The 22326-nt window shown below is 49.5% G+C and overlaps 1 protein-coding gene and 1 non-coding gene across 2 annotated transcripts in view; both read left to right on the plus strand.

Annotated features, from left to right (window-relative positions):
- CCDC136 (coiled-coil domain containing 136) overlaps positions 1-22326 on the plus strand; it is a 33523-nt gene that overhangs the window by 2370 nt on the left and 8827 nt on the right. The window contains 13 exon segments of the mRNA XM_027840175.1: positions 4852-4972; positions 5385-5517; positions 5642-5744; positions 7331-7435; positions 8590-8850; positions 9038-9112; positions 15546-15869; positions 18107-18251; positions 18962-19172; positions 19522-19671; positions 19961-20143; positions 20569-20739; positions 21098-21274. Of these exon segments, the coding sequence (XP_027695976.1) occupies positions 4852-4972; positions 5385-5517; positions 5642-5744; positions 7331-7435; positions 8590-8850; positions 9038-9112; positions 15546-15869; positions 18107-18251; positions 18962-19172; positions 19522-19671; positions 19961-20143; positions 20569-20739; positions 21098-21274 (2159 nt within the window).
- TRNAP-AGG lies at positions 195-266 on the plus strand. Its single transcript has one exon. It is a non-coding gene; the product is annotated as a tRNA-Pro (tRNA).

Raw genomic sequence — 22326 nt, forward strand, 5'->3', positions numbered from 1 at the left:
CAGTGAATCTCCAGACCGCAGCTCTGAAGCTGGGAGGGGAGTAGAGAAAGTTCAAAGAGTGAGGCAGAGTGCAGCCAAGGCCTGGGCTGAGAGCCAGGTAGGCTGGAAGGAGAGAGAGAGCAGCCGCCTGTTACCAGAAGACTTGGATGCTGATGATGTGACAAAACCACATCTGGACAACTGGTTCTACCATCGGCTCGTTGGTCTAGGGGTATGATTCTCGCTTAGGGTGCGAGAGGTCCCGGGTTCAAATCCCGGACGAGCCCTATTTTACTTTGCTTTTATTGACATTTTGGGTGCAAAGCAGGCTTAGCTCCTTGATCCGTAAAATGAAAAGGTTGGTCTACGTGGCCTCTGAGGGGCCCTTCCAGCACTAGTTCTACGATACTGAGGATTTTAGGGGCACAGATTGCCACTGAATTTCCCCATACATATCTTGTGCTTTCACCATAACTAAATGCCTCGACAGGCACCGGATAAGATTTGAGATTAAACCGGGGAACTCTGGGCAAAACATTTTCCCTTATGAGTCAGTTTCCTTAACTGTAAAACAGCATCAGGCTAGATGATCCTTGAGGTCTCTTGTAGCGCCAACGTTCTCTGAGGGTGAGGAGGGTCAGGGATGTGCTTCCCTGGATTGGTTTCCTTCCCAGTGATTCACATAAACTCTTTTTGAAAGAGACTGACAGCAGTTAAATGAGCCAAGAGAGTATTCTAAGAGGACAAACCACAGGCAGAAGCTAAAGTACTGGTGTGAGAAAAGGTCACTTGTGGGAGTAAAACCCAAGAGGCTGCAGGGAGCAACTGAGGGGCAGGGGTGAGAGGCCAAGACAGTCAGAAGAATGATTTTCATGAATCTAAGGAAGGCTGAGCTGCTCAGATGGGATAAGGAAGGAGGATGAGCCCCTCAATATGGGGATGGAGTTTATTAGAACCAAATCTGAGCTGATTACTGAGATGACAGGTTTAGGTCATCCCCTGCGGGCTGCCCACAGAGAGGCAGTGTGGTGTGGTGGATAGCACATTCCACTAGCTGTCAGAAGAGTTGGGTTCATTTAATCCCAGCTTTGCCTCCAAAATAGCTGTAAGACTGAACAAATTGCCCAGTCGGCCCCCCAGCCTTAGTTTCCTGACTTGTAAAATAAGGGGGTAGAGGAAGGCTGGACTAGATGACCCAGATCTAAAAGGCTCTGTCTTCTAAGAGAATTGGATTTCAGTACCAGTTTAATAATCAACCCAGCCCCTCAAAGATGTATCACATGCAATGAGCTAGAAAGTAGATATTCCTGAATCTTGGCTCATGCCAGCAGAGCCCTTTGGAGCTAATCTGATTGACCTTGCCATTCTATAATGGACCAGGCTCAAACCCCATCACTAAGGATATCTGGTTCTGGGGATCCCTAGGAATTGAAAAAGCTCAAGGTGAATCAGGTGACCTGGACCCTAGGCAAAGGATACTGAATAAACCCAAGTTAAACTTAGAGTCAAACTAAGATCAGTCTTGACCAAGGTAAACATCATATAGCCAAGTTAGCAAGCTGGGTATTAGAATTATCGGGTCCAATTATGTGACTCTCTGTGAGACAGGTTTCTCTAGAAATAAAGTATGATATTTGAATGTTTGAAATTAATCCAGGGGCTGCTAGGTGGCACAGTGGCACTGACCACCCGCCCTGGAGTCAGGAGGACCTGAGTTCAAATCCAAAGTCAGACACAACACTAGCTGTGTGACTCTGGGCAAGTCACTTAACCCCAGTTGCCTCACCAAAATAATAATAATAATAATAATAATAATAATAATAATAAAATCCAGTAGAGGTTTTGGGGGTTGGAATCAGGAGTGTATGTGTGTTAGTCTGCGAAATCTCTTTTTTTTTTTTTAAAGCAGGCCTATTATCTCTAGTCCAACAAACTGTCTATGTTGCAGCCATAGACAGAGGCAGCCAGGTGGTGCAGTGAAGTGCTTGCTCCCTTTCCCTTCTCCCATAGCCCCTCATTGTATCTTCCTCCTATACCCTGCCCTTTTTCTATAACCCTAACTGATCAGCACCTTCCTGCCTGAGACCTCAGGGTGGGACACTAATGAGACTCACCTAAATAGAGCTGTCCCTATAAAATTCCCGCACTATCCTGACTGGGGAGTTCCCTGAGCAGCATGAAGATGGACACAAGTCCAAATGAGGGCTTGATGGAACGTTGGACCAAATTCTAAGAACAGCCTCTTAGAAAACCATCCTGGCTTCCCTGCTGTGGCCATGGCTAAGACTCCCTTGCAATACTTTGGCTGTATCATTTCCTTGCCCTTCCCAGTTTCACTTTTGGGGTGTCTTTCCCAGTTGATGTCCGGGTTGGTGGGCTTCTCTAGCTTGAAGGTGTCAGTCCTGGCACTGGCTGGGGGGAGGTTGTAGGCCGCCCTAGTGCCCTTCCCTTGTTGCCTCTGCCCTCCCCAGGTCTTTCTTGAGCATCAAAAGTTGAGTTCCATAGCCAAAAAAAAAAGGCCTTTCAGGCTTTCAGCATGGACTGGCTTTTCCAATTCTTTCAACAAAGCCTCTTTAACCCTAGCATCAAACAATAACTGTGCGTATTTAGCAGAGATTGTGTGTTCAAGTGCATGAAATGTATAAACCTGAAGGACTAGGATTGTTTATATGTACACGAAGCCATATGAAGCTGTGTCTCTATAGCATACATTGCATCAGAGCCATATTTCTGAACCTTGAGTAGCAGCAGGCTGGGAGTGGGTAGGAGAAGAGGTAGCCGGGAAGAAGGTCCTGGGAAGTGTGGCCCCAGCAGAAGGAAACGGTCCAGGGTACACTCCCAGGTTTCTAAGCTGCTGAAGAGGGACGAAGAGCCCCTGAGATGGGGCAAGCAGAGGGAGAAGCTTTGTGGAATCAGGCCATCAAAGCATAGGAAGAGTTTCTAGTAATGCCCGCACTCTCTAGATTATCCGCCCAAAGCCTAACTCCAGGCATCTCCCCCTAGCCATGGCTCTGGACTCCATACACACATGCAAGTGTGGTATTCACGAATACCTGGGAACCTGGAAGAGCCCACAGGAAATTCCTTTTCCTATGTGTCTCTGTGAGTAAAGATACAAAAGATTCTGAGTACATCATTATGTTCACGAGTCAGTTTCTGTATCGCCACCATTTTCTGGTTGTGTTAATGATTCCTTCCATAAGTGAACCTAGCAGTAGAGTCCTGGAGGTAATCAACATTTGGAACATTATTGATACCCTGTAAATTGAGAAGCACTGTGGCAGAGTAAAGAGTACTCTGGGTTTGGAGTTGGAAGGCTTGGCCTTCACCTGGAGTCTGCCATTTAACTAGATGGGTGACCCTTCTTGACCCATTTGGGCCTCATTATTTGTAAAAATAGTAATGTCATTTACCCTGCCTACTTGACAAGGTTGTTCAGAGAATGAAATAATGTATCTGAAAACATTGAGCAACACAAGTATGACATGTATACATGCATGTGTGCGGTACAGTGAAAAAGCAGTAGAGGAGAGTGGAAGGAGAACTGACCACAAAGCTGGGACCACGTGGACTCCACACTGACTGTGGGATCCTGAATAAATCGTGTAATATCTGGGTCCCAGGCACTCTCCAAGACTAAGGGGCAGGTTGGTTGACATTGGTAGACAGAGATCCCTATTAATGAAACCACAGATCTAAGCCAAAACAAACAAAAAACATCCCAACACTATATGTATACAATTCTTATAATATACAATGACAATTATATAGCTACCATATCTACATAAAGCTGACCTGGCTGAGGGCCAAGTACCTCAAAGGTGCCTTCCTCAGCTCTATAACCAGCCTGGACTCCACTGATCCCTGCTTTGGCCATTAGAAAAGATTAAGACCTGGCCATCTGCCCTGTGGCTGAGTGCATATCCACCAGCTCCTGCCAGCTTGCTACCTCTTTCTCTGGAATTGATAAGCAAATCAACATTACCTTTACTATACTGGCATGCCAATATACTCCTGATGTGTCCATTCAGAATACCTGTGACTCTGACTTGCAGCCTGCTGAGGCCAAAGCTCCTACTACCACTTCCTGTCCCTCATACCAATGCTGTCCCTGCATTGTTCTGAGGCCACTCTTTCTATTCTTCCACTGTGGTCTCTGAAACCTGTTCAAATGCTAATAAAACTGCAAGGCAGACTCAGACTTATGTCCTCACCTCCAGAAATTACTTTGATTATATTTCATATCTGTTGTTTAGTCGTTTCAGTTATGCCTGACTCTGTGTACCCATTTGGCCTTTTCTTGGCAAAGATACTGGAATGGTTTGCCATTTCCTTCTCCAGCTTATTTTACAGATGAGCAAACTGAGGCAAACAGGGTTAAGTGACTTGCCCAGGGTCGCACACCTAGTGTCTGAGGCCAGATTTCAATTCAGGAAAATGAGTCTTCCTGACTCCAGACCCAGCACTCTATCCACTGTGCCACCTAGTTGTCCTATATTTCATATTTACTTCCAAATAGATATTGTTTCCTTCGAGTAGACCATAAGGTCCCTGAGCGCAGGGACTGCTTCCTTTGGTCTATATTCCCAGCACTTAACAAAGTTGCTGTTATGAGGAAAGGTACTTAATTGCTTGTGGAATTCAATTGTATCAGGGAAAGAACAACGTAGCAATTTAGGGTTTCTAAATATGGAAACTAAATCCCATTTAATAAAGGGCAGTGTAGGGCCCATGGATATAACAAAGTCTAATGACCCACGACTGACTACAGAATTGATGGGAGGCAGGGAAGAGGGGAATCCAGAAAAGAGAGAGGACCACAAATACCGGCAGTCAGCCCCCGTGTGACTTCCATGCGTCTCTTTCCTCCAGCCTCCGCATCACCTTTGGTTCCCCATTCGGTCTGGCTCAAGAGCACTACTGAGAGCTGTACTGGAAAGATCTTCCCTCTCCAGCCCTGGATGCATCTCAGGGGCAGGACAAGCCTAGAGCTGTAAGCTGGCTGGCCAAGGGTCTTAGGACTTTGGAGAAATGTGTTCTGCTTAAGATAATAAAGGGGAGATGTTTCCATGGTGGGAAATATCAAACTAGAGGGGTGCTCCGACTTACCTAGGCAGCAAAGCCAGTGAGATCTGCCAGTGCTCTGCCTCCCAGGCCCCGGAGTTCCTCTGGCCAAACCCCCTACCCACTTCTCACTGACTTGTGATGGTGGGGGGTGGGAAGTGTTGAACCCACTCCTAAGCAGTTCCCACAGAAGCAGCTACTTGCTGAACCTAGCAGTCTAACCAAGCTCCCAGCTTGCTGACCAGTGAACCTGTACTGTGCTTCCTTCTTAGGGCCGCTGTGGTGGGCAAGGGTTAAAGTGCTCCCACCTGAGCCAAGAATTTGTTCGAGCCCCTTCCTAGGAGCAGGCCAGGCAGGCAGCACAGAGTGAAAGGCCAGTGGGGGGTGGGGGGCTGGGGAGGGCTCTTTGGGACCCTGGGAAAAGACAGAGGCTATAGCTCCCCACCCCGCACCCCACCCCAGTGGTTGCGTCAGGTAGGCTGGGGAGGGGGGAAATTATGGAGAGAAGAGGGGAGCTCGTGGGGTTGGGCTAGGTCCCCGCCTTCTGCACGCCTTCCCAGCAGCTCCTCCTCTTCTCCTCCCGCCCTTGCTCTCCAAGGCTCTGCGGCTTCATCCCTTAGCAGCACGGGCAGCGGCTGCGGCCATGGACACAGAAGCTGGGGATGGACCAGGAGCCGTGAGCTGGAACAGCCATGCAGCAGGTCAGGGCTGCTGTTCACCTGCCTTCTCAAATCCTCTGCTCTCCTTTCCCTTCTCCATTTCTCCTGCCCTCCTCCTCTCCGGCTGTCCTTCCTCTCCTAAGTCTGTCCCCTCCCTTCAATGCTTCCTCTCGGTCCGCAGTTCTGCCTCACTCTCTCCCTCCCCAGGCTGAGATCTCCATCTTCCCATCCTTGTCCTCACCTCTGCCGGAATGTCCAGACCCACTGCTGCATCCTCCCTTAAGAGGCTCTTTTGTCATCCCTGTCCCACCCACCCCTTGGGAAAGCGGCTGCACCTCCCTTACCTCCCCAGCTCTGTCCCCAGGGCTTCTGTAAGTGCACACAGACTCTCAGCCCCCTCGTGCCCTAAGCACAGTGAAGAGTGGATAATGGAGGGGGTGGGGGTAGAAAATTAGGTAGTATGATGATGACATTTAACTCCCAGTTCAAATAACAGAACCCCCTTTTCCCACTGCCCCTTCCCTAACCCCCAAGCTTTTTCTCTTCACTTCCTCTTTCCCATTCGCTCCATCTCCTCTACCTTCTGCTCTCTTTCCTAAATATACATTCTCTGCGCTTATGTATGGAGAGAGAGAGACAGAGACAGAGACAGAAAGACAGAGCAACAGAGCCAGGTTTAGCAGACCTGGTCAGTTTTGACTCTTCAGTCAAAGTCAGCAATAGAACTGGAAATACGAGAGACAAAAAGCAGCAGATGTGGGAACGTAAGCTAAAATTGGAAGGGGAAGGGGAGGGGGTGATTCACAGGGTCAGGGTCAGCAGCAAAGCTGGGTGTGGAGGAAGGACAGAGAGAAGATAGGGGGACCTGTGGTAGGCTGGGGGAGAGATTCAGAGACAGGGTCAGTTGCAGAACTGGGGGTGGGGCAAATAGAAGCAGATGTGGGGACCTGTGTTGGGGAGGGGCGTTCACAGTCAGGGTCAGCAGCAGAGTTGGGGGTGGGGTGGGCAGAAGCGGCAGATGTGGGAACCTGTGTTAGAGTCGGGGTAGGGTTGCCACAGATTCCAAGCTAACAGCAGGGCTGGATGTGAAGCATAGGGCAGACGGAAACAACAGAAGTGAGGACCTACAGTAAGATGAGGGGGTCACAGTCAGGGTCAGAAGTAGACCTGGGGTGGGGGTGAGAACAGATGGAAGCCATAGAGGTGGGGGCCTGTGTTGGCGGGGGAATCAGAGTCAGGATTAGCAGCAGCTCTGGGAGTGGGGCAGCCAGCAGGAGCAGAAATGAGGACTTGTATTAGGATGGAGGGTGGGAATTCAGAGGCAGAGTCAGGTGCAGGGATGGTAGTAGGGGTGGAGTAGGGCAGAAAGCAGCAGCAGAGGTGGAGATCTGGACCAGAATGGGGAGGATGGTAGAGTCAGGGTCAGCAGCAGAGCTGGGGGTGGGGAGGGAAGGTAGAGCAGCTGAGACCAGCAGAGGTGCCATAGCTGGTGGGGTGGGGTAGCATCAGAGCTAGGAATGGGGAGATGCTTGGATTGACATTAGGATTCAAATACCCATGACTTCAGAAGCTTAGGGTGGGTATATTCCCTAGCCTTTTCTATGCCTCTCATACTTCTCTTTCCACAGGATTTCCAGTGACCCCTGCAGGGTCCTGTGAGGGACCTGAGGGCTGTGAGAGGAAGAAAGGCCAATGCTGGGGGTCCCTGGAGCGCTGGGGTCAGACCATGGATGGTGAGTTTTCTTACCCTAGAATGCTTTTCTTTTCTTTCTACCTTCCTACTCTTCAACTCCTTTCTTCTCTCTCTCCCCCTGGGGCTCTCAGCCTTGAGCCCATCATTTCCCTCAGCTTTTCCCAGAACCCTCCTTACCTCAAACTAAGGCCCAATTGTCACCCTAAGGCTTTGGGGATGGGGGTGGGGTGGAAATACTTCAAGACTTCTGTCTGCTTCCTGAACAGATGCAGCTAGGGTCTCTCTTGTGGGGTTGGCTCTGCTAAAAGGAAAACACACCACAACAAAAGATGTTCTGATGAGCTTTTTCATCTGAAGCACTGGTCCTCACTTCATCCCTACAATGTTACCTGCCCCCACCCCCAAAATTGTGGTCTGCCTTTCAAGCAAGGCTCCCCTCTCCCCACAGCTAGACCTTCAAGGTTGAATGGAAGGTATCAGAGTGGAAGGGCCCTCCCTCCACGTGGAAGAGGCACAATCTCAGTCAGAGGACTGCAGTCTGCTGGGGCTACCACTCAACCAGCATTCTGCTGCTCTGCTATCCACACAGCCCTCCCCATACACTGCTTAAGGAACATATTATCACATAGGTAGCAATCCCACATTTGCCTATCTGGAGCCTGAGGGATGCCTCTTTCACCCCAGCTGGTTTCGAAGGCTCCTACACAAGGTCTGAATTTTCCTTGCCCAGTGATCAAGCAGATGCCCTGGGAGTTGATTCTTGACCTGGATGAGGGCTTGGAGTCAATAACCTCTAAATTTCTTTCCAGCTCTCTGATTCTCTATTCACTTGCCCCAAGTTCCAGGAATCAGAATTAGAAGAAGCCAGGTGTCCATGGGCAAGCTTTCCTTCATTGTTCTCAGTCTCATGGCTTGAAGCCCCCCCCCCCAAAAAAAGTCTGTCATTGTGGGAGGACCCACCCAAATGAAACTGGTCAGTCAACTCCAGGACGGGTCAAGGAGAGAGATGAGAATACCTTGAGCCCCAATTCTACAGGCATTGATTTGGGGGGGTATCATGGGGGACCTGAAGACAGCACCAATGCATCATCTCCCCCTGGTCACCTTGGCTGGTGTAACCAGTTGCAAGTTAGAGAGACCTCAGCTAAAAAAAGGTCATCCTGATGCTGTGTTGGGGGGGGGCATGTCTTACAGGGGAAGTGCTGCTCCCAGCTCTGTATGAGGAGGAGGAGGAAGAAGAAGAGGAAGAGGAAGAGGGGGAGAAAGAGGAAGAGAGAGAGAACAAGGAGCAGGACAATGATGTGAAGTCCCTGCAGGAAGACAAGCCTCGGGGGCTGAGCCTCACTGAGACAGAGCTGGAAGAGCTGAGGGCCCAGGTGCTACAATTAGTGGCTGAGCTGGAAGAGACAAGGGAGCTGGCTGGACAGCACGAGGACGATTCCCTTGAGCTACAAGGTGAGTGGAATCTAGGGTCCCAAGCCCTTGCCCCTCCAAGTCCTGACGCCTGGCCTTCTCCACATCTGGGGAAGCTCTTGAAATCTCACTGGGGGAACCTGGCAGCAAGGGATGGAAGGTCTGACAGAAACCTGGAAGCTCTCAGGACCTGGGGCCTCCCTCCGGCCACTCCTGTGCTCTGTTTCAGGACTCCTGGAGGATGAGCGATTGGCCAGCGCCCAGCAGGCAGAGACCTTCACCAAGCAGATCCAGAAACTCCAGGGTAATGCGGGAGAGGGGAATGGTGGGGTGGGCTTCACTTTACCATTTTTCAAGGGATTTTTCTCATGCCATCTCTCTTACCACTTTTTTAGTCATCCAAAATGATCTTTTTACCTCCTCTTTACTATCTTCTCATTTCCTCTGTCTCTTTAGATTTCTTCTTCCACTTTTCAAAACACCACCACAATCCCTACCCCATTCTTAGCTCTTTTCCCCTGGCCCTTCTGTCTTTATTCACTCATCTTCTATTGAAACTTCTCTTTTCACTCTTCTACTTCTTTTCTTCCCTTCCTTTTTGCCTCTAATCTCCTCCTTTTCTCTTGCTCATCCATTCTCCTTCGATGTCCAGGTCAGTACCAGGGGTGGGTGAACTGGTTGGATGCTGGGATGGGTGACTTAGGAGTAGGCGCAGGGTCATTCTAGCTCCCATTTCCCTTCAAGCACTGGGGAATGCTGCATCCATCTTGGCCTGGTCACATTCCTTGTCCCCTGTCTTCTCTTCAGAAGGAATCTGGGATAGGGCAAGTAAGTCAACCAGAATCAATAACACCCACAGGCTACAAAGCCGGCATAATAAGGGCTTGTATTCAAGGAGGGGCTCTTTATAGCTTACCAAGAGCCCAAGAGATGACCTAGAAATCCCTTCCCTTCAGCTATCTCTGAGGAGCAGCAGGGTAGGTGTTCCATATCCCACAGCAACATCAAGGCAGCTTCAGTTGACTCCTTCTAGCTTCCAGTTTCTGGGAGATGTCCTAGAAAACAGCTTCAGAGCAGGCAGTCCCCAGGGAAGCGGTCCAGTGTGGGACAAAAGGAGGAGGAAATGGGGAAAATAAAGAACAGAAAGAACAAAGAGAGAGCAGGAATAGAAAGCAGCCAGCTAGGGCAAAGGGAGGAACAAAGAAAAGTGAAAAGGAAATGATAGAAGGAAGAGAGGTAGGAAAAAGGTAGACAGTGAGGCCACCATGGTATAGTGGCCAGAGACCTAGATTTCAAGTCAGTGGCCCTGGGTTCAAATTTTGACTTGGCTGCTTACTGCCAGTATGACCTTAGACAAGCTGATTAGTTTCCCTTCACTTCACATTACTTATATTTGGGGACGGTACTAGCTGTTCTTGCGACATCAATAACTTTGTATACAGTGCCTTGCACGTCCTAAGCTCCTCAAAAATGTTTATTAAATTGTACCTGTACAGTCCCTTCTAATTTTAAGCCCCATAATCCTATGATCTCAGGCAGGATCCACATCCATGTGGTTTCCATAAGATCTGTGCAGTCGGTTCTCTTGCTCCCAGGCACTGGGGCACAGGGCCAGAACTATGAGTATATTTATAGCTGCTGACTATGGGTGACCCCATAGCATTGCTGGCTTCAGGCAGGGATCTAGTGCCCCTACAGACCCATGCACATGCCACAACTACATGTCCACTGGCCCCTTGGGTCTAAGTATAAAAATATCTCAGGAGTATACACAAACACACACACACAGAGTTTGAAGCTGTAGAGAAAAGAATTGGCCCTGCAGTCAAAAGACCAGGATTTCTGTCTCAGCTCTGACACTTACCAGTTCTATGACCTTGAGCAAGCCCACTCAATTACCTCCAAGGCTCTTAAGTTTCCTTATTTGTAAAATAAGAATGATATCAGCTATGTCAACCTCCAAGGGCTATGAGAGGATCAAATAAGATAATGAGTCTTTGGAGGCAGGAAATCTAGGCCTGAAACCCCTATCTCTGCCAATGTGCCCATGTGCATGGCACACAGTTGGCACTTAATAAATGCTTCTTGACTTGACTGCTACTTATTACCTATAATATAGTCAGGCTATATGCTAGTCACAATGAAAGGATTATAGTGATGCCACTTACTCCCTTGTTTGCCCTTGGGCAAATCATTTAATTTCTCCCGGACCTCAGTTTCCTCATCTGTTAAAAAAAAGGGGAGGGGAAGAGAGTGGGTTAGACTAGATTAGCTCTAAGATGCCTTCCAGCTCTAAGCTCATATAATTCCATGATTCTTCCCAGTTCCATAGTCTTCCTGGCTTAGATAGAGTCTACACACTTTATGCCCTAAACAGACGCGTTGACACTAACCCATGCTCATACACACACACACACACACACACACACACACGCACACACATGCACACACACACGCACAATGTGGGGCGCAAGGCTGCCAGGTCACACTCCATCACCATCTTCCTGCAGGGGGCGGCAGAGCGTTCTTCCCTCTCTTGTCTCTCTCCCTCCTCCCCCTCCCAGCTCTTTCCAGCTCTGCGCCCGTGCACTGCCCGTTTCCGCCCGCAGGGGGCGCGCGCCCCTTGGGGGGTAGGCCGGACCCCTGGCCGGCCGGAAGCGGCTGCCATAGTCCCGCTATGGGCCACGCGCGGGGTGGGTGGGGGGCTTCCCCCCAAGGAGACCACTAGACGGGCCGGTGCGATGGAGTCCCTGACCAGTGAGTGAGAACCGACTCTCCGCCCCGACCCAGACCCAAAGCCCCCACCCGGCGCAAAAACTCCCCGCCTTACCGCCAATCAGCACAGACCATCTTGGAGACCCGCCCCATCCCATCCGGCCCTTTTAAGGCCCCGCCCTACTCCTGCCAACTCCCGGAGAAGCCCCGCCCCTCTCAACTCCCACACAAGTCCGACCCCCAGCGCCCGAGCCCCTCCCCGAGCCCCGCCCCAAGCCCCGGCCACACCCCCCTCCCCCTTGCCAGCTCTGCCTGAGCCAGCGCCAGCGCCCTGGCCCTGGCCGGCTCGCCCCCCACGCGGCCTCCATCTCCAAGGTGGAGAACGTCCTGGCCAGTGTTAGAAGGCCGTAGGAATTACAGACACCGTCCAGGACCTTAGACACCCCCCGAGCCAGCTCCCTTTGACATCCCCGTCCATCCATCCGTCAGTCAATCAACAAGCATTAAAACCGCCACGTGGTCAGAGGGCTGATGTAGTTGCCGGGCATAGAAAGACCGAAAAAAAAAAAAAACCAAAGGAACAGGTCCTACTCTCCTGGAGCTTCCAATCTATAGGAGAGAAGGGAGGGCCTCACAGCATGTCCACCTATCAGTAGATACAAGCTATGTATGAAGTAAGGTGAATGAAGCTCTTCCATTCTCCAGGGGGGAGCCTCGAGGAATCTGGCTAATGTTTGTGATGTGGCCCTGGTATGGGGTAGGGCAAAGGGTACCTGATGGGGAGGGAGTCACAGAGCCCAGGATCCTGGATTGGGAAACCTGGATTTCAAATTGTGTCCTCCCAACTCGTTAGCATGGTGACCTTGGCCTCCTCTGGTCCTCAGTGTCCTCTGTTAATGAGGTTAGACTGCATGAGCGCTAGCCTTGGGGTTGGGAAGACCTGAATTCAAATCCTACCCCATAGAGCAAGTCTCTGTGCCTCCATTTCTAAAATGAGGACTCCGTGGCCTTTAGGGTCCCTTCTGGATCCAAATGTATGTGGCGTGTGGGAAATGACCTTGATTGTCCCTTGTAGCTCCAAGGATTCCAGAGAAATTGTGGGTATAGAAGGGAGGGACAGAGCAAAGCTCTAATACAAGGCCCCAAACAGGGTGGAAGGAGGTAACTGGAATCATTTTGGAAGAGTAAGGACAGAGAAGGGGTCAAGTCTGGGGCTGCTTTTCTGAACCCCAAGGAAGAGAATTTAAGAAGAAATGTCCCGAATATTGTTACGCATTCTAGATGTCACTGTTTAAGAACACTGATAATCTGAAGAGCACCCAGAGCAGGGCAGCCAGGATGGCAAAAAGCCTTGAGTGCATGTCATGTGAGGATAGGCTGAAACAACTGGAAATGTCTTACCTGGAGAGGAAAAGTTTTGGTGAAGGCCCTACGGCCTTCTAACACTGGCCAGGACGTTCTCCACCTTGGAGATGGAGGCCGCGTGGGGGGCGAGCCGGCCAGGGCCAGGGTTTGGTTAGGAGGGAAGGGAACAGAGATAATAGTCCCTACAGCTGTCTGTCATGTAAAAGAGGAATCCGAATGGTTAGACTTGGCCCCAAAGGGAGGAACAAGGAACAATGGGGACACGCTACCAAGAAGCAAATTTGGGCTTGGTATCCAAAAGAACTTTTACTAATTAGAGTTGTCTAAAAGTGGAAGTGGTAGTTTTGGGAGGTGGTGGGGTCCCCCTTGGAGGTCTTCTATCCAGAGTTGGTGGTGGCGTCTCCAAGGGGAGACATGTGTGGGTTGGAGTAGACAGTCACAGGTCTTTTTCAGCTCTGAAATTCTGTGATTGTGTGAAGTGGCTTTTTGCTAACAGAAGTACTTTCTAGGCCCTCTTTTTCAGCTATGCATTGGAGAAACTCCATCAACTCTATCAAGTGATGCCAACACCTTTCCAAGTTCATCTCATTCAACGTGGCCCAGTCAGTCACAACGGTCTTATGGCTCCCTACACGTATCATGTCATTTTCTACCTTAGGAATTAGAGCTGGAAGGGACCTTCAAGGTCATCTAGTCCAACCCCCTCATTTTGCAGATAAGGAAACTGAGGCCCAGAATAAGTGCCAGTCTGTTTTCCTTCCTCTAGTCAGGACTCAATTCTTAACCCACTTCCTCTAAGGAGCCTTCCTTGGATGACCTTCCTCTGCTGTGATCACTCTCCTCTAGCCCGTCCCTGCAGGAATGACTGTACTTACTGTACTCGTATATTTATGCTTTGTGACTGTGCTCTAGTTATCTCACTTGTATGTGTTTTGTATTCCAAACTAGACCATAAGCTCCTCAGAGCCAATACTATACATTCTAGCACTGAATTCTAGAACTGAGGCAAGCATCGAAAACATGACTGGGTCAAGCACCAGGAAAGGTTCCTCCAATTCACTTTTACAGAAAAATTTTCTGGGAGGAGGGGATGTGGAGGGGAACCTTAGACTTAGAGATCCTGTTTGGTGGTGGGGAGACAGAGGCCAGGGCACCTCAGGTCTCCTTCTACTGAAGCCTGCCCCAGGGAGATCAGTGCTGGTAGAGGGAGCAGGGAGCAGGGCAGGACCAGGCTGGGGAGGAGCTCACCTACCTGGGGCTGTTGGAGAGGGCAGATACCATCCTGTAGCCTCCTATTTTAATGAGTTATTCTTGGTACTAGTAGATAGAGGACTGGCCTTGTAGTCAGGAAGTCCTTCCTTTAACTCACGTTGGCTGTGGGACCCTGGGCAAGTTATTTAACCTCCCTGTGCCCTTGACAAACAACTGGCTGAGCTGTAGAGAAGGTTCTGACCTGAATTAATAGAGGACAGTTCCTCTTCTAGGAGTTTCCTATACTACTGAAATCCCAAGTCCACTCTCTATCCCTAGACTTACTGCAGAAGGGAAACAAGTACTGTTTCCCTCTAAATTTGGGCCCACTGGCAAAGCCCTAGTTGCCTAGTCCTAGTTACAGTTCTGAAGCTCCCTGCAGGCAGGGACTGTCCTCTACTTCTTTTGTTTTCTCTCAGGAGCTCATTCAGTGTCCAGAGTAGTTGTTCAGTAAACACTTGTCAGAGGAATGGCTCCCAGCCACCCAGCTTTACCCACATTGCTCCTATAGTTCTGTTCCCCAGCTTCTGGGTTCTTTGTCCCTGCTAGTGCCCCTTACTTTCCTTACTTTCCCAACAATAAATTTCTTTTGTTCCAAGATAGGCAGCTATGTATGACCATATATAAGTCTTAGATCAGGGGCATCCAAGTTTTTCAGTAGTATACCATATGTTCAAAAATCTATTATGTGTATGCAGGTCACATTAATCTAAATGTGTAATTGCATTCAGCCAGTTCAAGCCTGCTAGCATGACCCCTGGTGCCAGTCAGTCACACAACAGAAGCACAAAGGGAGCTGGTATTGGCTACCTAGTTTATATGTGCTAGCTAATTAGGTTAAATAAAACGGGAGGTAAAAAGATCTCAGGTGGAACCCACCTTGGGCTCAGATGGGCTGCATCTGGCCCCTGAGCCACAAAGACAGCCAGTCTGGCTACTGCACAGATACACATTCTTTTGAATCCCAATGCTTCTTTGGATAGGTTTAGGCTCCTAAATTCCCAGAGTCGCCACAGCAAGTACACAGCAGCAGGGAACAGTTGTGAACACCCAAACTATCGAGGGGCCTGCATCGCTGCTTTACTTGGGTGACTCTGGGAAGGACATGGGAGAGCAGGAAAAAAACAAGGTAGATAAGAAAGGCTTGGCCATGCTCTTTAATCATCCTCCATCCCTGATCCAAGCCCCCCTGGCCTGAGTAATGGAGCAGGACCCCCATTCTACTTTTCACTCTTAGTTTCTTAAATACCTTCCTTCTCCTACTCTGGGTGCAGCTGTTTCTCTCCAGCGGGGCAGAGCTTGGGGTCCCTAGAGTAGTCAGAAGGGAAACAAGTTAGTTCTTCTCAGAGGACCCGGCAGATGGGTGTGCCAATCCTCTGACAGCCCCCAACCTGCGTCTCTCCTAGGTGAGCTAAGGTCCCTCAGGGAGGAGATCTCCATTCTGGAACACGAGAAAAACACTGAACTGAAGGACATAGAGCAGGAGCTGCAGATGGCCCAGGACGAGATCCAGAGTCTGCGGCAGGCAGCAGAGGATGCAGCGGCGGAGCATGAGGGCGACATAGCCACCCTGCAAGAGGACTTGTGCCGTATGCGCTCCGAGCTCAGCGGCATGGAGCGCATCCGCCAAGAGTACGAGATGGAGATCAACTCTTTGCGGAGTGAGATCCAGTCGAAGGACTCCGATCAGTCCGAGAACCTGGTCCTCTCCGACGTTAGCCTGCTGCAAGGTACACGGCAATTCTTTGGTACCCTGGGCCAGGGAGGTGGGGATGAGATGAGCAGAGCAAGGCAACCAGGGGTGGGGGTATGGGTGGGGGTGGGGCTCTGTTTAAGGCTGGGTGCAAGACTGTTGGGGAATGTCTAGGACTGCTGGTGAAAGTTTTCTGAATGCAGACCACTGATTTTAGGCTTCTAGGGGTGGTTATCTTTGGATAAAATACAAATGACAATGGCAACTAGGTTTAGAAATATAGGCGATCCAAGGTTCTCTCAGTTCAGAAAACGTCAACAAGACCTGCCAGGATAGAGGATATGAAGAACAGTAGTTGCCTGGTGGTTCAGTCTTGTCTGACTCTATGTGACCCCATGAACCTTGTCCATGAGGTTGTCTTGGCAAAGACACTGCTATGGTTTGTTATTTCAGTCTCTAGTGTGTCCTCATTTTACAGATGAGGCACTGAGACAGATACAGGTTAAGTGACTTGCCCAGGGTCACACAGCTAGTAAGTGTCTAAGGCCAGATTTGAACTTAGCTCTTCCTGACTCCAGGCCCAGTGCTCTACCCACTGCACCACCTAGCTGCCCCTAAGAACAGTGGTAGAAAGGGGCATGAGACCATGCAACGTGAACACCATGACAGAACTTTAATATCAAATTCAAGAATATGGGAGAAATCTTACCCTGTAGCCAGACAGTTAGCAATGATGCAAGGAGTGCAGAGCAGAGGTACCAACCAGGGTATAACTTTTCTGGAAAGCTTTGGGACAGTGACCTGTTTGGGCTGTGGCATAGAGCTTGCCTTGCTGTGAAATTGTTCCCTGGGGGTACTGTGTCTGTTTGCCCGGCAACGTTGTAGAGGGTCTCTAAACCTAATCCTGACATTCAGTCTAATGCTTCACCTCTTGGGCCTCAACAGCTCTCACCAAAGTAGAGAGAGGCTTCAAGTACATCTTATATTAGGTGGGAGGGGAAAGGGTTACCCTAGTAACTTCAGGGATGTCCCAAAGTCAGGAATTTTTTCCCCCAAAATTCACTAAGTCTCAGCTCTCGTGCTGTCTCCAATTGTCTGCTGGGACCTAGAGAGTAAGAGAGCTGCCTTTGTCCTGAGCACAGATTTCTTATCAGGACCTCAGGAAAGCACTGCAGTCTACCCTGCTTGCCATGGGGGCTAAAACAGACGTGAGCAAACCTTCACAGCAGTGAAAAGCCCTGACCGTCTCTAGACTGAAGGGTTATTTTAGTAGTCCAGAATGTTACTAAACGATTCTGACCCAAGATAAAGAAGGGAGCATCAGCACATTATGGTTGAATGCTACAGCAAGTATGAGGTTAGATCAAGGCAGCGTTTGATAAATACAAGCAAAGAGCGATCTTGTAATCTAATATTACAAGCCATATTATACTCTGACAAAATTCTTAATCATCTAAAAATATAATGGGCATAACTGTGTGTCTGTGGTAGTAGTAAACAACAGTAGTAAACAGTTAGATGTGTTCTAATGCATCTTCAGAAGCCAGCACATTGGCTAGTTCTTGAGATTCTGTGAGCTTCTAGAGGGTTAATCAAAAGTTAGCAGATTCTTTCAAAGGTTTCTGAGGTCTCATTTCACTCAGGGCTGCTTTTTAATGCTCGAGGGTTCCCTAGGGAGCCAACAAATGAAGAACCATAGAGGAAATCCCATGGTCCGTATCAGGGTAAAGGATGATGTCTGGACGGGTCCTGTTCATGTAGAGGTAGAAAGAGGGCAGCAGGGAGGGCAAAGAACAGCAGCTCAGCTCTGACTCAATCTTTGTCACCTCTACAATTTATCTTTACCCTGTTCCTTAATGAGAAGGGGAAAGGAATCCCACATGTTATCCCAGAGAGCTTTGAAGAGCATCAGCGACCAAAAGGAAAGGGAGATCTGTTTTCAGTATAGCCTTAGAATAATAAGATGTTGGAAGAAACCTTTGAAAGAATCAGCTGACATTGGATAAAACCTGTTGAAGCTCCTAGATTCTCAAGAGCTGGTCAGTATGCTGACTTCTGAAGGATGACGAGGGAGCGATAGCAGCACTGTCTTCCCAGGGTCTTGTCTTCCAAGGAACTCTGAGCTCTGACTTTCTGTCTTCCTTATATGACCCCGGGCATCAATGAAGCTGCTACGCTTCCATGAGTATTTTCTAGATGAGGAAAACAGAAGCTGGCTCTCAGTATCATTTGGCTTAGAATTCAATCTCTTTCTATTATGTTTGCTTTTCACAGAGGAATTGCAACAGTTACGGGACCGTTGCAACCTCTTGACTGAGGAATACCATGCCCTGAAGATGAGTAACAGCAGCCTGTGTGAGCAGCTAGAGGAGATGGAATCCTGGAAGCACTGCAGTGAGGACCAGGTGGAAAGCAGCAGGTAGCCTGGCCTCTCTGCAACCCTCTGTGCAGCTGCCCCAGGCTTACCTTCTAGGGCTTTCTAGAAAAAGATGGTAGGTGGTATTATAACCGAGTGGACAAGGGGAATATCTCCCCTGCTTCTAGAGGGTGGGCCAGCTCCAGGGTAGCCCAGCAGGTGTAGATACAGAGATGGAGATATGTCTGAACATCCAGCCCAGTGCGGTCCCAGCAGGTGTAGATACAGAGATGGAGATGGAGATGGAGATATGTCTGAGCAGCCAGCCCAGAGCGGTTCAGATCATCCCAAGTGCAGAGGACCCCTAACACCCTGAACCATTTGCATGTTTTGAATCCCATTCAGGATATCTCTAGGAATCTGATTTGATCTGTCCCTGAGGCATATGCAAAAGTAACTCAGGCTCAATCTCTATTTTTGTACATGGTGCCACAGTGACTTAGTCTGTCAACTAAGGGCTTTCAGATATGGGGATGAACTGGTCCTGAGCTAAGCCCTCCAGCTTATCTTAGGCCAGTGGTCTTAGGTCCCCCCAGAACCAAACCAGCCTTTAAAGATTGTGATGTATGAAACATTGTAGGAATCTAGCCTCTAGTCACTTAGCTGAGTTGTCTTGAGAATTTCATCACAACTGGGTCCCTTGTTGTGCCGCCTTGGATGATAATGCCAGGCCTAACCCTGTCCCAATGTGGCTTTGGGATTGTGGGTTACAGAAAAACAAAGGAGGCAGAACGATGGTTGAAACCACAGAAGAAGATGTCGACGGCTGAATCTCAGACTTCAGGAATGGACATGTTTGTGGATCTCACGTCCTGTGAGGAGGACGAAGAGGATGATGACGAAGAGGATGATGACGAAGAGTGTGAATGCCTTCGGCAACAGCTTCTAGTTGCTGAGGAGCAGGTGCAAAAGATGCAGAACAAGGTGGGCACCATGGAGGAAGGATGCTTCCCATCACTTCACTTTTCTTCTCTGATGGCATACGTGGAAACAGCTCATTAGAATTCCATCCAATTCTATTCAATGAACTTTTTAAAAAGCACCCACTCCATGAGAGGCACTGTCCTGGGTGCCAGGGCCACAAAGATGAAAAACCGCCCAATGCCTACTGTGAAGGCACTTCCAGTCTAGAATCTACATAGATACACAAGGGTGTTCGTTTGTACCTTTCATGCTTCTTTGATCAGATGACTTTCCTAGTAAAGGGGACACTGTACCTTCCCCGAGCTCCTTTTTTTATGTTCACAAGCTCACCCTTCCATCCCTCTTGCAGTGTAAGGACCTGCACACTGAACTCCTAGCATTACAGAAGGTGCATCGGGCCAGTGAGGATGAGGAGAAGTGCCTAAAGAGGGAGCTGAAGTTCTGCAAGGATGAGATGCATCGGCTTAAAAGCTGCCAGGATGCCCTTGTCAAAAGCCAGGTAACCCCTTCTCGGGGGAAGGCTGGTGAAGGAGGGAGTCCTGATGCCAGCCTAGATTCTGCTAACCTTTGACCTTTAGCCAGAGGCATAGCCTGTAGGGACCAATTTGGGGATCCATGCAATGCTGCATTCTGGAAGCTCTAATCACTTCTGGGTGCACGTATCAGAGGAGAGAATAAATTGAGACATATAATGGAAGTTCCTCAAGGTGTCTGCCTCTAAGCAACAGTATGGAGGGCCCTGCCATCTCTCATAGTAACTCTACTTGTCCATGTCCTCCCCACCACAGACCCAGGATCTGGTGAACAAACTGTGTGGGCTGCAGAAGAAGTACCAGGAGAGCCAGTGTGAGCAGGCAAGTCTCGTGAAGGCACGAAACCAGCTGCAGAAAGAGCTTCTTGAAAGCAAGGAAGAGCAACGTAAGCTCATGATTAAGAGGGCATCGCTTGCAGAAAGCCACAAAAAAGAGAAGGTAACAGCAGCAGTGAGAGCTGAAGGAACAGGTTGGCATCTCCTGGCTAAGGTGTTGGGGGAGGCAGCAAACAGAAAAGAGGAGGCAGGATCAGCGGGAGGTCTTTGGCAGAACTTCTGGGGGAAGGAAAGGTGGGACGTCTACCTAGAGGGAGAGCAGGACCAGATCCTTAGGGGCTGCTTCCAGCTAACCACCAACTACCACCTCTCCGTGGATCTGTGCAACACTGCCTGGGTCCCTGGAGGGCTACAGCCTCATCTAGGTATCTGCATCAGAGAAGACACCAAGCCAGTTAAGTCAAGGGCAAGACCGGTAAGGGAGGAGAGGCTTCCAGACTGTCAGCGTTCAAGTGAACTAGGCAGAGAGGTAAACAGGTAAGGCCCTCTGAGGGCAACTGCACTGCCCAAAGTCCTCTTCCACCATAGGAGCTGAAGGCCAAGCTTGAAGAATTACAGAATCGGTACTGCAAAAGCCAGGATGAAAACTGTCAGCTCTTGGATGCACAGGAGAAGTTACAGGAGGAGCTGGATCTTTGTGGGATGGAGGTAGAACGCCTCAGGGCTGTGGAGGCTGCCAACCAAGAGCTTCTTGAGAAGGTAAAGGCAATCTGAGGTGAGGGAGCACATGGCAAGAGAGAGCCTTCTCCTTGGGATTCTGTGGGGGGGTGGGGGGAGCCAGAGCCCCTTGGAATAATGCACAAAAGGAGGAGAAGGGCAGTCTTGGAGATTCAGGGCTGCCCTCAACTTTACATCTGAGCAGCCTGCACACTTCATGCAATACAGCACGCTGGGAATTGGTCCACTCTTGGTGGCCCCTGCTAGAACAAAAGATGAGGCTGGAGAGGTCAGGAGAATCTCTATTTGATCACAGGACCAGAGAAAAGATGTGGGTGAGAATAGGGTGAAAGGCAGGCTGTTCCTAGGATAACTTCAGCAACTGCCTCCTACATCATAGAATGTGGACCTGGAGGCCAGGCTGCAGGAGCTGGAGCCGCTCTACCAGGCCAGTCAGGAGGAGCAGGCCCGGCAACTCCAGATCCAGGAGGAGCTGCAGGAGGCTCTCGACATCTGCCAGCAGAACATGGAGATGCTCAATAGCATGCAGGCCCAGGAGAAGGACGAGTCCGTCAAGGTAAGTGCCCAAAGAGGAGGCAGGAGGCTCTCCCAGGGGCTGGCTGCAGTAAGGAGCGTCCCAGAGACGCACAGCGGGGAAGAGAAACAGGCGAGCCTGCTGACCCTGCCCCGGCTGTGATACCAAGGGACACCTCCTGAAATCTTGAAAAATCGGGACCTGTACCATAAGCATAAGAATACCCCATTTATGTAGCACTTTCAGGTCTGCCAAGCACTTTACGTAGACCATCTCATTTCATCCTCACCTCACGACCTGTGAGAGAGGTGCTGTTATTAGCCTCTGTTAAAGATGAGAAAACTGAGACAGGCAGAGATTAAGGGACTTAGCCAGGATCACAGAGTTAGTGTCAGAGGCCAGATTGGAACTCAGGTCTTCCTGACTCCTCTCTGTCCACCAGCTGCCAGACAGAAACTGAGACAGGCATGGTTAGCATAGATCTAGTGCTTTAGGATTTACAAAGCACAACCCTGAAAGGTGGTCGCTATTATTATCCCCACTTTTTAGATAAGAAAACTGAAGCAGACGGAGGTTAAATGACATGCCTAGGGTCATGGCTAGTAGGTGTTGGAGGCAGGATTAGAACTCAGGTCTTCTGGACTCCAAATCATCACTCTGTCCACCAGATACCAGACAGAAATTTAGACAGGCATTAATAATAGTTAGCGCCAAACCCTACACTTCCCTCACTATGCCACCTAGCTGCCAGGGTTTTCACAGCAAATTAGTGGAATTATTATAGCCATAATCTATTGATCCAAGGAGAAGCATATACAGACATGTTCTGTGTGCATACTTTATTACCCCCAGTAGATAGACAGGGCAAGTCACTGGACTCCTGTCTGCCTCAGCTTCCTCATCTGTAAAACTGGGATTTCTAGTGGCACCAACCTCACTTCTTTTTTTCTTTTTTTTTGAGGCAATTGGGGCTAAGTGACTTGCCCAGGGTCACATAGCTCTTAAGTGTCAAGCGTGTGGTCTGAGAGCGGAATTGAACTCTGGTCCTTCTGACTCCAGGGCCGGTGCTCTATCCACTGTGCCACCTAGCTGCC

The sequence above is a fragment of the Vombatus ursinus genome, unplaced genomic scaffold (genome assembly GCF_900497805.2).
Source record: "Vombatus ursinus unplaced genomic scaffold, bare-nosed wombat genome assembly UNPS02014839.1, whole genome shotgun sequence".
NCBI lineage: Eukaryota > Metazoa > Chordata > Mammalia > Diprotodontia > Vombatidae > Vombatus > Vombatus ursinus.